Source organism: Monopterus albus, unplaced genomic scaffold (assembly GCF_001952655.1).
Source record: "Monopterus albus unplaced genomic scaffold, M_albus_1.0 scaffold17.1, whole genome shotgun sequence".
Lineage (NCBI taxonomy): Eukaryota > Metazoa > Chordata > Actinopteri > Synbranchiformes > Synbranchidae > Monopterus > Monopterus albus.
The window spans coordinates 3518703-3536426 of record NW_018127897.1 but is presented as its reverse complement, the minus strand read 5'-3'; the positions used below and the strand labels follow the sequence as shown (position 1 = coordinate 3536426).

The 17724-nt window shown below is 41.1% G+C and overlaps 2 protein-coding genes across 2 annotated transcripts in view; one reads left to right on the top strand and one right to left on the bottom strand.

Annotated features, from left to right (window-relative positions):
- Positions 1-1558: 1558 nt before the first annotated feature.
- ss18l2 (ss18, like 2) lies at positions 1559-2615 on the top strand. Its single transcript, XM_020592355.1, has 4 exons — positions 1559-1693; positions 1995-2071; positions 2174-2261; positions 2366-2615. Exons 1-4 carry the CDS (start codon positions 1625-1627, stop codon positions 2423-2425), a joined length of 294 nt encoding a protein of 97 aa, XP_020448011.1. The 5' UTR covers positions 1559-1624; the 3' UTR covers positions 2426-2615.
- A 137-nt stretch (positions 2616-2752) lies between these two features.
- The window catches only part of garre1 (granule associated Rac and RHOG effector 1), a 28613-nt gene continuing 13641 nt past the window's right edge, over positions 2753-17724 (bottom strand). Inside the window, 11 exon segments of the mRNA XM_020592350.1 lie at positions 2753-4727; positions 5964-6039; positions 6323-6460; positions 7427-7592; positions 9591-10654; positions 12322-12447; positions 14244-14341; positions 16446-16604; positions 16937-17098; positions 17368-17463; positions 17677-17724. The exon segment at positions 17677-17724 is cut by the window's right edge and continues 16 nt beyond it. Of these exon segments, the coding sequence (XP_020448006.1) occupies positions 4416-4727; positions 5964-6039; positions 6323-6460; positions 7427-7592; positions 9591-10654; positions 12322-12447; positions 14244-14341; positions 16446-16604; positions 16937-17098; positions 17368-17463; positions 17677-17724 (2445 nt within the window). The 3' untranslated portion in view covers positions 2753-4415.

Genomic DNA, 17724 nt, shown 5'->3' with positions numbered 1-17724 from the left:
GCTAGTACTTGCCCTTGATGGAGGAATAATCTTTTCTTCTGTAAGATCACCTTTACATCTGTTTGATGACTTTGTTCACTAAGCTTTGACGTGGATATTCAGGGATGCATTTTGTGATGGCTCTGAGTCCTTTCTTGTTTATGACTCTATTTTTGTCACTGGTTGAAACCAAGTTCTATAGACTATTCAATACTATAAACATATAATTGAATTTATAGATTTATGACAATTTCACCAAAAACTGGAACATTTTGAGCTTCATAAACACAGATGTTATTGTGGAAGTGTTGCATTTAAGTGCATATAATTGTACAGGTATACCTAATAAAGTGGCCAGTCAGTGCACAGCTCATGCACTTGTCACACAGTTCAAATGTTTGTTTTATAGACATTTAACAAACAAGTGAACCTGAGGCAGAAAGGCAAAGTGTGGAGAAGGACATCTGTGCAGGGACCTCTATGGAGACAGGTGTGTCACCACCAGCTATCCATTGCACAGTACGCTTTCAGAGTAACTGGAGAATTGGTATGTTTTGTTGCTTTATGAGTTAAAAATCATGATTAGATTTTTTTTATTCATGATTTGTTGATAGACAAATCAAACTGGGGCAGTTTGAGAGTCAAATTAGTCATTATTGTGAAATGCAGAATACAAAGAAATGTGCAATACAGAGCCAAACCTTTATGCCATATAAACATGTTGATAATGTTCTTAATGTATGTTGAAATATATATTTTCATAAAAATGAATATCTTTACATTTTTTACCTTTACCAGTAGCTGTTTCAAGAAAAATTGTTGTGATTTGAGTACTGAGGGACCCGTGCCCCAGTAGAGCTTTATGCCCCTGGCCACACTTAGTAATAAATGGTAGAATACAAGTTATTAAATATAGAACTCGCAGTCAGACAGAAGAGGTGATATTTAAGAAGTGGGCGTACAAAAGAATCTGCCAGTGACGTAACACTGTCGCAGATGTTGCTAATTCAAAGAGTGAGAGTCTAAGAGCAATAGTACGTGAGGCAGGACAAGAACTTAAGGTTTAAAATCAAGGAAAGGATCCCGGGTATACAATTGACATTTATCTGCTCTACCCACTCCGATACACAGGTGGCGGTATGTCACCTCTTTCCTTTGGTTTGCGATCTGCCAATAACAGCGAGGAGGAGAAGGAAGGAAGAAGAAAAAGACCCAGAAGAAGTAAGGAGTGAATGCTAAATGTTAACCCTTCTTCCCTGCCCTGTTATGCGAAATTAAAAATTATTTTTCTTCCATCCTGAAGAGCGAAAATAAAAAAGCTATCAAAATTTGTAATATATGTACATCCTTGAATGTTTTTACTTAATTTAACCTATTAAGTCACCCCCTGGCCTAAAAGTCTCATACTTACATTGTGTGCTTCGATGTTGTTCTTGTTTTTGTGTTCTTTATTTTATGTTATAGACCTTTTGTTTATGGTCTATTTACTTTATGTATAACTACTGTCATACACTTTAATAAAGCAAAAAAAAAAAAAAAGAATGCTAAATGTTACATTAGAGACTGTGGGAGGCAGTAATACGTCTAGTTGCGTCAACGCTGCCTTGATTACGGAAAAGGAAGAAGAAGTAAATGGTAAACAAAAATGTCTATCGTCTTTGTTCCAAAGAAATTGCGAGGAAAGGCGAAAGTCAATCAGGAAACAATACAGAGGGTAAGGCACCAGGAAAGGACAGTTAACGAAGCATTGAACTCGCTGTTAACTCGTATTCAGTACATTGACTTATAGCCGGGGCGTTAGCATTAGCTAGTTTATCCATGCTTTCACCACTCTAACATTCAGCTAGCGTACGCGCATGCTTACACTATGGTTAATTTAGTTCTGCAATTTTTTAAAAACGTTTAGTTTTGCATTAGCTTTATTGTTTTATCATGCCACAATTCCTGTACTTTAGCCAGGTGAGTTAAGTTAACCACGGTGTGTAACGTGATTTGTCCTTTATTTTCGATCTTAGTTGCTGGATGAAAATGACCAGTTAATCAGATGCATCACTGAATACATGCAGAAAGGACGCGCAGTGGAGTGTGTACAGTAAGTCTGCCACTAACTCGGCTGTGTTAGCTTGTTTGGTTCATGCTGGTGTGTCTTTATTCTGCTGGATATTTTCAGTTGGTATTTTTTCTGTCCTGCCAGATACCAACAGATCCTGCACCGCAACATCGTCTATCTGGCAACCATAGCTGATGCCAGCCCTGACATAATGCCACCGCCCTCCTCAGATGTACAAACCACACAGTAGATGAGAAACCAGTGCAGTCAATGCATATAGCGACGTTCCTTTAGCTAATAATTTGTTCCTAATGTTACTATTGCTTTTGTTTCCAGGTTGCATCTAATGCAACTACACCCTCCACACCAGCTATGAATGGGTATGGAGGAACATGACGACGGCATGATGTTGACAACGATTTCATATTACAAGGACATTTTTTTATGTACATTCTGAACTGTTATGTCTTTCAATCCAGGATCACTGGTGTTTCAGTTCAGTAATGCTACACTGAATTGTAAAGAACTCTTAGGTTTGTGGTATCCTCTGAAATGCATAGTAAAACATCTTCTATTTTTGAAAGTACCTGTATCATTTTTTCATTTCAGTCTGTTCAGAGGCCTCACTATCAGTGCATAGGAAGCCCAGTTATATGAAGTATGTTTAGCAGGAGCTGAGGACATCAACAGTTTTGCATTGAAGTAGGAAAGTTTGTTCAGCAGAAAACTACAAAAACAGCATTTTGAATTGCTAGTAATTTTTTATTCATTTTTTGCATTGCTGGTACACTTGGAAAGATTCAGTTGCCAGCTCAAGAGAACGATAAGCAACATAAGCCAAGCAGTCCCCCTCCCTATTGTCTATCAGGGCAACACGTTATGTTTTAATCTTTTGTAGAAGCCACTAGTAAACCATTTGACACAGCTGAGAAGCCAACAGTTACAGTCCAAGGTCTGTAATGATGTCTTTAAAAAAGGCTGCAACAGTTAGGGAGATAACACAGACAAAAAGCAACAAATCCTATACCTTGATTGTGCAAAGCACATAACTATAAAAAGATATATATTTATATGTATATACAGCAAACAATTCTCTGTAAACATGTTAAGTATGTTAGTTTTCTTGAAAACATGGTGTCATTTCATAAATACAGGCAACATTGGCATCCGCAAACATCACAAAAAGATAACATTCTGGGCTTTTAAATAGAGCCCACTGCCATAGAAACTGAAGAAACAAGGGCTCAAAATCACCCTCATCACACAATGTTTTAGTGTATAGCATGGCATATTTGGTAACCTTTACAGATAGATGGTGTAGTTCAACTCTGTAGGAAATAAAATGTGCTTTTTCACATATTGGGAGGTGGAAAATAATGTTTTATGTAATATGCCTATAAGAATAACATACAGTAATGGTATAACATGTAAGAAAATACAAAAATAAGATTAATACTGTCAATTGTACAAGAAAAATATTGTCTGATTAAACAGAAGAAAGAAAGTTAGGTTTATGAGAGTTAGTGTCAATCTGGAACAAACAACTGCCAATTAGAGAGAAGGAAATGAATGCACTTCTGGGTGTCAAGATGTTCTCCAATGCTCTTGTCCAGTAGGGTTTTTAACTCTACTGTTCATCAGTAATATCAGACCTCTCTCTTCAGCACCTTTCATCCTCTGAACAACGCTTTGGTTGGAAATAAGATTCTGCAAGTGCTATCAATACCAACATGGCACATAGTTACTGCTATAACTCTTGACTCTGGTCAGTTGTTGAAAAAGTAGTGTATTTCTTTCAAGTTACACCTCTGAAGTGACTTACTATATTCATGCTGAGCCTGCTCAAAGCCTCTTAATAAAAAGAACTAAATATATTTCAACTTCAGTATTTTACAAGCTATCAAACAGTAGATGGTAGCTGTATACTGTCATCCTGCATGAGATTTGGCAGTTACAGCTATGTAGACAGTATATTTATTATGGGCAAATCTTTTTAACCCCTCCTTTACACACACACATGTTCAGCTGCAGAAACAAGTGGGTGACGGTCGTACACGTCTCCAGCTCTTGTCTGAGGAGAGGTTAACTCAACAGACAGAGAAACAGCCACTAGACTAACTGCTGCTAGCATGACACATGCACCTTTTGTATTTAAAACTTGGCAGTTCAAAAATCATCAAAATACACCTCTTTCACATGGGGATGTTGGACATGGAAAAAATGTAGATAGAAAAATGTCGAGCCAGTGTATACTTAATTTAGCCTTTGAAGCTTTCTTCCAATTCAGTGGGTGTGGACTGTAATGGCTACAGCTCAACCCACTCAGTGGCTCATCTAACAGCCAAAGGTCCTCCGTGGCACTTCACTGGGGACTCAAACAGACGGATCAGTACTGGTGAAGATAGGAGGGCCTGTGCTCGTGTTTGAGGGGGAAGGATTTAAAGCCCTTGGTCATGGGTTTGTGTTGCTGCTGCTGCTGCTGCTGGGTGAAAGGAAAGCCAGAGGAGATACCAGCGGAGGGGGAGCAGTCACTGGCAGTGGACCACACAGGAGAATGCAACATCTGAATGGAGTCGCTCCACTGGGTGGAAGAAGGGATGTTCATCTGGTACAAGGAAGAGCTGGGATTGGGCATGGTGTTGGTGTGGGTGGAGTGCTGCCACGGTGCTTTTGGAGGCCAGGTTTTAGTTTTGCTGTCCTGTGGAGCACAATGAATACTGATCAGTAAAGTTAGGAAGTAAACATCCAATTGCAAGTCGTGCCTAAACTAGAATTAACACTTCACGGTTGTATGCCTCCACCAAATAGTCAAATCCTCAGGAATGGAACACAGATATAATATATATACACTAGATGCCACATCTGGTGCACATCTACGTTTGGATGCTGTAATCTAAACAATACCAGAACCAAACAATAAGGAGTAACATTTCGCATGTAAGAAGTAATCTTACAATATTTCACTTTTACAAACATAATGAATTTGATATCACATGCTTGAAATACAACTCAAGATTTTTGGCCATGACTGTATCACTGTATAGGTTATTGTGTTAAGCAACCTTAAACCGTTTCATGGTGCTATGTCTGTACTAAAACGTTAGCTATAAAAGCACACAGAATTAGATAACGTGTAGCCTATAGGCTCCAGAAAAGTACACTGGTGAGGAGAAATGACACTGAGCCCAGTGGCTGCTCTGCTGTCTGCAGCTTCATTAGAAGACTGATAGGACTGGACAGAAAATATTTAAAGGAAGGAGCAATTCCATTAGTTTTGACATTTCCAGACCATATGTGCACAATTAGTGCCACTGGCAAATTCTTTCTATGGGCTATAAATGAACCTCCGAGTCATTTCTTTACACACACGTTCAGCTGCAGAAACAAGTTTGACATACATACATTACATGCATGAACGGAACAGATGTGAAGTCACAGTGACCTTTAACCATCATTCCTCGAATGACAGCTATCGCCAGTGTGGAGGCATAAAAATCTCAAAGCCAAAACAATAGCTATCTCAGCTAATTCTGAGGAAGATGAGAGGAAATTCCTGATCTGTGTGCACCATACAGTTTGCCTACATCTTCCAAATTTTAAATTGGTCTCATGTACATCAATTATTCAGCTAATTATGCTGGCAAGTAATGTATAAAAAGTGAAAAATGTCAGAGCCTCAAGTGACTGCTCAAATTGTTGCCCAGCATTTCAAAACCCAAACATATCTACAGTTTACCAGCAATGAAGAGAAAAGGAAGCAGAAATACCCACATTTGAGCTGGAACTATTGAACATGGCATTTTTGTACTTAAGTAATTGAATCATTAATCAATCATTTAAAATTTTTGTCTGTTCTTTCTTTTTTTGGATGACTGGTATATATTAACTGAATAATGCGCTTTCTGTATCACACAAGGAAAAATAGAAAGCTCACCTGGTTATCATCACTAATGTGATGGAGAGGTGGTGAGGGCAGGGTGCACGCCTCCGGTTCACCACAGCTATGTTTCCTGAGGACAGAGAAATTTACAGTGAAACTTACCAGCACTCAAATAAAGCACAGAATATTTCATCACTGCTGAACTCCAGTAGGCAGTTTTACAAGGATAATGATCTACCCATGTGTAATAAAGTGGAGGAATGAAATGATCACTGTTCAGTTATGCGTTTGAGGGTGGAATACCACCTAAAGAAATTCTGTTAACTGGTTAAATAACTGCAGTGCAGCTTAAATGTTGTCAACATCGGCAATGACAACACTAATCTGAGCCAGAAGAAGAGTTTGAGACTTGCCTCCTTTGTTTAACTGCTGCCACAAGATCTGGCCCAGAAAACATGGAGAACAGGCTGTCACCATTGGCTGAGGACGTCTCATCGCTGGAGCTGGCGGAATCTCCCTGATTGGCTGACCAGCTGCTGTTTACGGCCTCACTGAGGACACAACCACAGATGGTGCAGTATTTCTAATTTACTCTGAACAATACAGTGTAAAGGACCAACACGTTCCAATGTATTTGATGATTTCTGAACACGTTGACACTCAATTTGAGAACAATCGGATGTATGAAACTAATGGGTGTGTGTGGTCATCTGTGTGGTGCAAGAAACTGAGGCATCTAGTAGAAGTGGGCTAAATTTGTTTACTAAGTTTAAGCTTTTAGACATCATGATTACACGTTACTGCTGGATAAAAGTGGACAAATAATGAAATTCATGCATGTGGTTTACAAGTGAGTTGACAATGCAGTAATAGCTGCTTGTTTACTCCTGCCTGCTTTCCCAAATTAGTTTCTGAAATGGATAGTGTTGTCTCATACTTGTTGGAAGAATTAAATGCTGACAGTCATGATTAACATTGTAAATGCCTCACATCCATGATGTCTGCTACATAAATAATTCAATCAAATCATCGGCCAACACTGTCATGCACTATGATCAAACTAAGATTTAAATAGCCCTTCAACAGTAGAATTTAATGTGTGTGCCTTTGTATGCATCTTGTGTTTCATGTTTGATGTACAAAGACGAGCACAATGCAGAGACATACTGGATATGCTCTAAGAGCCCATTTGTAGAAAACAGTCTGCCTTTAAAAACTCCTGGTTATGGTCCATATCTAAACAGAAAGATGTACCCACAGCAGATTCTCCCACACCTTAGACCAGCTCCTGCCCTCATGACACTATGCATCATCTTTTCCTTTTGCATTCATGTTCTTACAAATGCTGAGGAGAAACGTTAACATGGCAGAATAATTTTGCATTCATGTTCTTACAAATGCTGATGAGAAACGTTAAAATGTCAGAATAATAATGTTCAGGTTTTGAAAGAAAACCACCCTTCAACCACTTTTTCTATATAGCAGTAATAAGGGAGATGTTGTGTACAGATGCCTACCCCTCACTGTAGTACTCTGGGTGGGACCAGGTCCTGTGCTGCTCATCAGGCATTGGCCAGTTGTTGTGCGTGTTGCTGGGGCGACGGATGTGCTGCACCTGCCGTTTCTGCTGCATGGCCTGACTGACGCCGGCAACGTATCGTGCAAACTCTGGGTCAGAGCCAACTGTGCATGGACAGGCAGGATAAAACACTACTGAGTTTCTGATACCCTCAGCTTTTCCCTTTGGCCCACTGAAACTCAGTGCATTTAGCCAGACTTGTCTACCATAGCCGAAAAATCACAACAGCTGTACGTCAACTCTGCATAACAGGCCTCATCTGCAATCAAGAGTCTGCTTAACTGTAAAAATTCAGCATAAATTGTCAACTTGTAGTCACAACCACACGAGGCTGATGAAATTGTATTACCTATAATTGATTAATACTCAGATCAGGGTTGTACAGGACCTGCTTCAACATAGTTTATAAAAAGTACAAATCACAATTATGTAAATTATTATTATACACTGCCTGACTGCATGACACGACACCGCATTGTACAGTAATGACATTTAGCATTGTTTTCACAAGATACCTGCCAAACTAAATGCAGAGTAGGAAATAAACAAGGACATGATATTTTAATGTAATGATAATGATCTTTATGTAGTAGTCCCTTTATGATGTTAGACTTTATGCTTGCAAACAAATTTTCTTTTATGGGACAATAAAGAGGAGTAAACTTTTGTCAGCTGGTTACCCACTGCAAGCATCTTAATGGTTTCAACTGGAATATATGGACACTTGAGGTGACTCACAACACCCACAGCCCTGTCCTGCACTCAAGTCCTCTGATAGAATGATATAATGATAAAGCTTATAGTTAGGGCTGGATCAGGTGACCCTGAGCCTTCCCTTAGTTATGCTGCTATAGTCCTAGGCTGCTGGGGGGCCCCATGATGCTCTGAGTTTCTTTCCCCTCCCCTCCCCTCTCCTCTCTCTCCCTATGCTTCTATATGCCACCATTACACATCACTAACTGTGTGTCTCCTCTCTCCCGTAGTGTGTCCTCTCTCTCTCTCCCTGTACCTTTCTGCAGGTTGCCCTGGCCCTGGAGCTCTCCGTCTCTGATGAGCAGTCCCCAGCCACATCAACCTGATCAGTGTTTCATTGTTTGTTGTGTCTTGTTTCTTTTCTTCTTTTGTCTCTCCTCTATCCACTCACCCCAACCTGTCGAGGCAGAAGGCCGCCCACCAAGAGCCGGGGTCTGTCGAAGGTTTCTTCTGTTAAAGGGAGTTTTTCCTCCCCACTGTCGCCAAGTGCTGTTCAAGGGAGATTTGTTGGGTTTTCCTTATGTAATAATATTGATAACAGTAAGGTCTAGACCTTACTTTGTAAAATGACCTGAGATGACTTTTGTTGTGATTTGGCGCTATACAGATAAAATTTGATTTGATTTGATATAATGAACCACTAACTGTACTGTAAACACTGTAAATCTGCTTCTCAGAGTTTTTTTTAAATGAAACAATGGTGTCAGCATGACTGCTGTCCAACTGATAGTGGAACATGGCAGTTCAGGACCAGCACAAAGACAAAAGAAAGGATAGAAAGCAACTACATAATACTGGTAGACAGAACCTTTAAACCTTTCATTTAAGGAAATAAAAAAAGTCAATAGAGAAGATGGTGATTGAGGGAGAAAATGAAGACAATTCAATTTTGTGTGCTATTAAGAACAACGCCACATAATTTAGGATTTTTAAATTCAGTAATTGACCGATATTAACTTAATGCAGATATGCCAGTATTGGTGTTCATGTCGGCGGATAACAAGAAAATAAATGCAGCTCAGAGATGTCAAAGTAGGTTTGAGCTCAAAGTGTCACATAGTTTGTCCACTAGAGAGCAAGTACAGTCTGATTTTTCAACTATAAAATGTCCAGCTCAATATATTTTATCAAATATCTTCTGATATTTGTAAGAAATATTCTCTAAAACATACATAAATGTGGAGAAGTGCTGTCAGAGGCTCAGTGGCTCCGACTCATTGAACAGTCTGGCAGCAGTCCAGAGATATTCGCTTCTAAAGTTTGAGTCTCACTCTTCTACTCAGTCAGTGAAGGCCAAAGAGCATGCAGTGAACACCTCATAAACATATAAAAGGTAAGGTGGAGCTCACCTGCTGGGTCAAAGGGCAGCGTGTCTCCCAGGACTCCAAACACTCCCTCGTTCTGGTCTCTGTTGGGCCAAGTGTTATTGCGAGGCCCCTGCGGCTTCTGACCCAGCATCTCTGACATGACGCTATCCATGTAGGTGCTGACCAAGCCCAAACTGTACAGGTCTGAGCTCAGATCTGGCAGTCCCGGGGATCCCCACTGCCCAATGGGACCCAGGGGTGACAGCCCGGCTGGGGGGCCTTGCGGTGGAGGTTGTTGGCCAGAGGTGCCAAGCCACTTGCTTGCTACTCTCTGCTGTGGCAGGACCTGTGGTGGAGTCTGCTGAGGAGGAGGGGGCTGCTGCTGACTGATAGGCTGCAGGAGGTGCTGGTAGTACTGCAGGGTCTGTGGGGAGGGTTGCTGAGGAGGAGGAGGGGGCTGCTGCTGCTGGGGCTGTGGCTGTGTCTGAGGCTGAGGCTGCTGCTTCTGCACTGGAGGCTGGGGCTGAGGCAGGGTCTGAGTTGGGGGCTGCAGGGCACGATGAGAGATAGACTGGGATGTTGGCGGAGGTCCACTAGGTGCATTCAGCTCAGCAGGGTTTGCAGACGCCACAGAGTTCCTCCTCTTGATCAGAGGTGAGGCCTGCTGGGATTTAACCATGTTGAATCCTGAAAGAAAGTCGATGACATCCTGCATCTCTTGGTCAGTTGGTAGGTTCATCCCCTGGTCCTCAGACACCGAGCCGTTGGCCAGCTGGCCGTGCTGGGTAGAGTCAGGGGTGCAGGATAGGCTGCCCATCTGCAGGATACTGTGCAGCCTCCCATCACTGTGCCCCAGGCTTTTGGCCTTATCCTCACAGCTACTGGTTGTTAGCATGCTGCGAGACGGGGTACTAGGGATAGAGTAACTTCCCCCGCTATTAGAGCTGGATGAGACCTTCTTGGTGAACTTGGAAGTCAGCTTGGATATTGTTTTGGGCAGTCCACTGGAGGTCTTGGAGCTGGAACCTGGAGGCAGGTCTGCCTGGCCGCCATAATCTGGGCTTTCCCGCTGCAGTTGTATCTGAATAGTGGGCAAGGCTTGCTCTCTTTTCAACACAGGAGAAAGGAAAGCATTCAGTTATTTTGGTTAGTTTGGTCCGGACCAAGACGAACATATACATTACAGATAAACTAAATCAAATCAAATTTATTTATATAGCACTTTAAGAACAACATCCAGTTGACTAAAGTATTTTACATGGTAGAACGAAATCACAATAAATAACTAAAATAGAATAAACAAGATCAGTACAAAAAATAAAACAGCACAATAACAGACACACAGATGACATATATTCAATAAATTAAAAGGAATGCATCAGGTCCTACTGTGTATTAAAAGCCAAGGCAATTAAAATATGTTTTACGCAATGATTTAAAAGTAATGAGGTCAGTAGCTGATCTAACATTCCACAATTTAGGGGCTGCAACAGTAAAAGCACAGTCACCCCAGTGTTAAAACTACCTTTTTACAAAACAACCAAGACAGCTTTAACATGAATTTAAACAGTTTGATGGTTTAGGCCATTGATTGCACAGTTTCGCTAACTGCCATTCTGTAGCATCAAAGCAACAGGGTCCCCATGAGGAAATCAAATTGCAGTGACTGGCAGTAGGCCATGCGGGACTTTAATGCTTCTAGTTAGTATATTTTTGTTCTTTGGTAGCATAAAGACCTACCTCATGAAGAAATAACTATTTACAGGCATTGTCAGTATGATTTGACTGCAAAACAACCACGTAATATGAATGATGACTAACAGACACAGGGCAAAAAGACACATCTTGTGCATCTATATTTTTCATCATATTATTGTGGAATAGTGGCTGCATGACATCCACTTTTTTCCTTTTTTTACAGTCAACATCTCTGTTATGCAAGTCGAGTCGACATGGCGTAATGGTGCACCAGAACGAGGAGATAAAGATGCCAAAATACACCCAAGGTCAATCCCAGTTCCCTTATTTTATCATTCCTCGGTCCCTGAACCTGGCTTAACACAGAAGTCATTCTGATCCACCAGGGTGCAGAACATCCCAAAACTCTTATTTCTGCTCTGAGGCATGAGGACCGAGAAGGGAACATGGATGCAACTAAAAGCAATGGGATTCACCTTAAGAGAAGCGATATAAAGCAGAGATTTGTACTTCATTGTGAATGTTTTCAAACATCGTGGTCTGCTTTTACTGTGATGCTCCTTTTCTGCAGTGCACAACTAAGCCACACGAGTATGACAAGGATGGAATTTCCACCTGACTGGGTAGCCAGTTAAGATGGCATCTACACCTAGCTTTTCCAGCAGTTTCATCAGGGCAGGTTGTCTGCACTAAGTCGCATAAGTGTCTTGACTACTCACTGTGTGCACAAACAGCCTTTGCTGTGTCAGGTAAGGCTGTTGGTAGTGATAAACATGTGGTCAGAGACTAGTTGATGTCATATTGAAAAGGTCGCCTGTGCATGGTGAAGTGGAATAGTCATTTACTCAAGCAAACTATGCAATCTCTACTGTGGAATCAACACTTTGATGGACCAAAAAGACCACATGAACAGGGTACTCACTAGGGCTGGCTTTAACTGAACCAAATAGGTTAGGAATAAAATAACCCTACTTCTCAACAGACAGTAAATACATCAGCTGTACACATAGCTGCCTGGGAAACCCATTTGTTAGAAAATTAAGTGGTTATTTAAAATTATTTAACATTCACTCACTTTCTCTCCTTCCATCTGCTGATGTCAAACACAGCAGTGTAGAGCACATCTACTAGACCAAGAGTCTTCTCTGGGTCCAAGCTCCGCTGGAGCAGGGACATTGTGGCTGGGTCTTCCTTCAGACACCTGAACATATACACATACACACAAACATGCACAACAGGACAGGACGTGAATGGCAAATTCAACACAATATCGTCAACATAAAAGCCCAGGTGCATGCATTTGCTGAACAAATGAATACTTGACATATGATATTCATAAAGAAGAAAAGAAAGAGCTAAACAACCCCAACAGGGAGGGGACCTTTCACTTCACAGACTGGCTTTATGTATCCATAGCCTTGTGCTGAACATCAAACATACCTGTCCTTACCTGGATGCTAATTTCAACTTCATATAAAACTGTCTCCTCTTAATGGTAATCAAAATGATGCACTTTCCTTTTTCTCAGACTACACAAACTTTGTCTTGGCTCAAGAATTAGTGTTATCCTGTTCAAATGGAATTCCTCAGTATCTGAAGGTATAAATGTAATGTGGACAGCACCTAGCCATGAATGTGTAAACTATACAGTAGAACCTTGGACTGTGAGTAACCCAGTTTGCAAGACAAGCAAAAAATTCTGATTCGATAGACAAGCGACATCTCGCAATAAGAGTAATACGTACGCTTTGTCTGCCAAGCGTCACGTGACGTACGTCACAACTGAGCCGAAGGTTCTGCACGCCTTACTCCTATAGTCAACATCTGTACTGCAACAATGGCCACGATTCTTTTCAAAGGTAAAGTGCAGATTAATTTGTTTTATTTTTACTTTATAATGTATTTTGTATTATTGCAATCATTTTTATATGGACAAGTGGGTGTGGAATCATCTGGGTTTACATTATTTCTTTGGATTAAGCATTATTGGTGCTTTAGATTATGAGCACGTTCCCAGAACAAATTATACTCGCAATCCAAGGTTCCACAGTATAAATAAAGTGCATTAACATGAAGCATGTCAGGGCCTTCTGCTTGTTTAGGAGATGCTTTTGAGATGATTTAAGACAAACACCAGAACAGCACAATATGTCAGCTTGATATATGACCAAGGGCATTAAATGCAAGGCTATGGGAAGTTCACTGTTCAACTACAATTACAAGCCCTGCTTGAATTAAAAAACCATGGATGCTATTTGACCTGATCCAAACCACAATGTCACCTGTTCATGTTTACTGCTGTAAGACGGCCTTTAGCACTGATGGCACATCCAGGACAAAGCAACCAAACATTTCCATTTCAATTTAATATATACTGCTGAAGTATGGCACGGTGGGTAGCGCCATTGCCTCACAGCGAGAAGGTTGTGGGTTCACGAACTTTCTGTGCAAACTCTGCACAGAAAGGTCACGAACCCATCTCCCCGTGCTTGTGTGGGTTCTCTCCAGGTACTCTGGCTTCCTCCCTCTGTCCAAAGACATGCGGCTTAGGTTGATTGGCGTCTCTCAATTGCCCGTATGAGTGAATGTGTGCGTGTGAGTGGTTGTTCGTCTGTGTGTCGGCCTGCGATGGACTGGCGACTTGTCCAGAGTGTACCCCGCCTTCGCCCGACTGCTGGCTGGGATTGGCTCCGGCTCCAGCCCTAATCCCAGCCCCAGATTAGATTTACATATGTATTTGTCTATTCACTATGCTACACTTGGATTCAGTTGTGTGTACAAAACCACATGATCAAATATTGGTACATTTAACTGTACCTCAGTAATTCACCAATTTTTGTTCATATGTTCAGTGTCTCATTAAGAATGATCAATTTTGGTATTTTTGACTGAGACTATAATTATTTCAACTACCCCTGCCAGTTTTAGTAGGATATATATATATGTATATAAGAAGCATTTGAAAAAGCAACAACAACTGTCTTTTGATGTACTCACCATGTGGAAGGAACCTGGACCACTACCTTGGATCCCTCCAGAGTGATCTGGGGAGCATAGGCCTCCTTGTTTTCAATCTGAGCTGTATCAACAACCACCTGGTAAGACATAGAAACACACCTATAATAACGACTCCAGCCAGAAAAGCTTTCTTCACAGCCATTTGATTCTTTATTGCAAATTTTGTTTGTGCAAGCAGTCCACTGTTTATACCAAACTGTATTTTGACTTGTTTACATATATCTACAGTATGTAAACCAGTCAGGTATAGCAGTTATAACAACCAACGCTTAGACAGAAGTCAAAGGCTTTTCATTGGTTTCTGGCATTAATTTTCCACCAAGCAGCAAGAGGCAATTCAGGGTGAGGAAGTGGAAGGCATTCAGTCAGGCAGTAACAACAAACAGGCTAGCCCTCCTGCCTGCTGCTACACAAATCTGTTTGCAAGTTCTTTGAAAGTGGCCTTGGCTCCTGTGCAGCTGGGTCACAGAGAGAGAGGGAAGGTGGGAGGAGTCCATTTCCTGTAGTGCAGGAAGTTACACCATTGTCAATAAAAAGCAGGTGTATCCTCGAAAACCCCGGGATTTCCATGTGAAAGAGCCATACAAACACACCAGCAGTTTATGGGATAATGTTAAGATACTGTACCTACAACAAAACTAGTGGGGGCAGGGAGGAGGAAGAGAGGCAAAATACTGTACATGAGGTCAACGTCTTCAGTAGACTCGGAAAGACATGGCTAGTAGAAAAAAAGGGAGCTACTGGTCAATGTTTCCAGGAACAGAACAGATGTGGTAATAAACTGAGTCTTGTGTGAGTTTAAAAGAAAGAGAAAAGGATTCTGTGTGTGCGTAAAGGTACATACAGCATATGCAAGTGTTTCAAAAAGTGTTGTGACAATCCTATGTGTAAGTGTTTGTGTCCATGTAAGCTGCTGTGTGATCTATTTTGGGACAAATGGCGACAGGCTTAGATAAGGCGCTAATGCAAAGCGCTCGTCTATCATCCAGAGTTTGTTTTACACTTGGCGCGAGGCTGAGTGAGAACACTCCCTTGGTTTGACACACAAAGCAGAGCAGACCACACAGAGGAAATAAACACCTGAGTATTAACACACTGGTGTTACTCCGAGTCTTGCCGTTGACCCTTTTTCCCTGTGACAGACTAACTTCTTTTCTACAGGGGTGGGGTGTGGGAGCCCATCCTTCAACCAAATGCTGCAGGAATGTTTCTTCCCTTTTGTCTCTCTGGTGTTTGTTTATACTTCTCAGCTGCCTCAAAGCAAGCAGATAGATCTCATCTCCATTACAAATTTGACAAACAATGGAATGCAAGTTGCCAAACCCACAGGAATACAAAGGGGGAAGATTCAGTAACTTCAGCAGAGGTGTCAATGAAGTACAACAGGCCTGTTCACGTCAACATGGCACTTTTATCACTGCTCTTTATTATCAAATATACGGTGGTGATAGATGTTAGCAAGACCAAAATATTGAGTGAGGATCTACCAGAGAACCTTTGACAACTGTTTATCTTAGTATAACTTGAAAATAAAACAGTAGTACACTCTTATGAGACTGTTGAGAGGAAAAACAGGAAAACTGAAATTTAAATACCTAACTTTATTTCATGTTTCTTATGATAGTTTTTCAAGAAACAGGTCTTTTCAAGTGAAAAAGATTCTAAGTGAAAGGAAAGAAAATCCAGAAATAATCAGTAGTAAAGAAAAATGTATTTTTATTTCCTCATTTCATCCCATTTTTCTCACAGACTTAGGTGTCTAAAATAAGAAAAGGCAATGCCATATGACCAACGCAAACCACGTTCCTGTTTGCTTAAAATGGGGCTGACATACAGCAACAGTTGGGGGTTTTGTTCCTGGTATGCTTAGTTTAGTTTAGTTTAGTACTGATTAAGAGCAAAAAGTGCACTATTGTTCAACAATATGTACACCTATTCAAAAGCAAATCAGGATAAATATGCTGCACTCTAATCTTATTTCTATTTCACTGGGAGGTGCTAAGGCATGCTAATAATTAGGGAATGTTTCAGATCATCTGGAAAAATTCCTGTTAACATGAGATCACAGGTTTGATCTGCAGTGTCCAACCTCAGTGTTTTCTTCTCTGACAAATCAAGAACAATCAGAAAATGCTACAATTTAAGACTACAGCAACCCTGTTCTTTTGCATCTCTACTCACCAGACCAGCCTGGGCAAACAGTAGCTGGACAGCTGTCTTGCAGGCTCCTCTCCAACTGGATGGGCAGACTTGGTTGAGGACCTCAGTGACAGGAGAGTCATCCCTGGGGATCACTCCATTCTGGCCAAGTGCCTCCTTAATGAGCTGCAGCACTGTGTGCTAAAGAGACAAAACTAAGTGGGCCATCAACAAAACACTCCGCAATCACTGTCTGCTCATGTTAAAATAAAAATGACACTAAACAGGCAATTACAACCTTCTTTAGTCTACACATCTGGTCAGGTTATCACAAAATCCTGAGCAATACTTCTAAACAAACAAAAGCTGCTTTTTTCCTAAACTGGTGACACATAGAACATTGATGACACAAGAGAAGTTAAAGAGAGGTGAATTATATCTTTTGGTAAACAGCAGCACAACCTGAACCTTTCTGGAGAATAACAATGATATAAAGCCTATCAAAGCAGACAGTCAGTTCAGAGACTGTATACCGTCTTTAGTTTGAGGTTTTCAGCCGCTGACTCGTTGAAGGACACTCCTTTCAGGAAGTGTGAGCCGATCTGCACGGGAATGGTGGGCAGCTCACACTGGATGGGCTGGGAGGTGGTCTGCATCCTCCCTGCCTGCTGGGCCTCTGCCTCACTGCAGCAACCCTGCACACAAGTAACAGCATGTAAACATATTCACAACTGCACAAAACACATTGTCACAGGAACAAAAGAAAAAAGCTGTAGTATTTTAACATTATATTTAAAGAAGATTTTGAATCCAAATGGATAAAAGATGTCAAGTAAACATTTTCCATATGGAGAATATGTTAAATAGGTTGTATTGCTCAATAATATGATTGTTGATTTCCATTTCGTATTCATCATTCAATTCATTTTTAAGCACTTTTCCAACCTTTTGAGAGTGAACACACCTGTAAGGCTGCCTCCACGGCTTTGGGGTTAAGATGAAATCCAGCCTTTAGTGCATACTCACTATGGCCCAGGCTCTCTAGTGCTGCTTTATATGCCTGGAGATGGGAAGAAAACATGGCCATCTATCTCCACAATATTAATAAGTCATGTCATCTCACCTCCCTAGTACTGCAAGTTCATTAATAACATGATCTATTTCCACTGTATTGGTTGATAAAATACTTTTTCTTGAAGGTGGCATTTCCAGGAAAAGTCTACAAGGCACAGAAGTACCACTGACTGCACCATCTGTTAGGATGATAACACACCTGTAAAGCATTGTCAATCTTCATGTTGAGCTCTTTCAGCTGGTGCTC

Coding starts and splice junctions, on each gene's coding strand:
- ss18l2 (XM_020592355.1), top strand. CDS start 1,625: ATGTCTATCGTCTTTGTTCCAAAGAAATTGCGAGGAAAGGCGAAAGTC. Junction 2,072..2,173: donor CGCGCAGTGGAGTGTGTACA/GTAAGTCTGCCA, acceptor CTGTCCTGCCAG/ATACCAACAGATCCTGCACC. Junction 2,262..2,365: donor TGCCACCGCCCTCCTCAGAT/GTACAAACCACA, acceptor TTTTGTTTCCAG/GTTGCATCTAATGCAACTAC.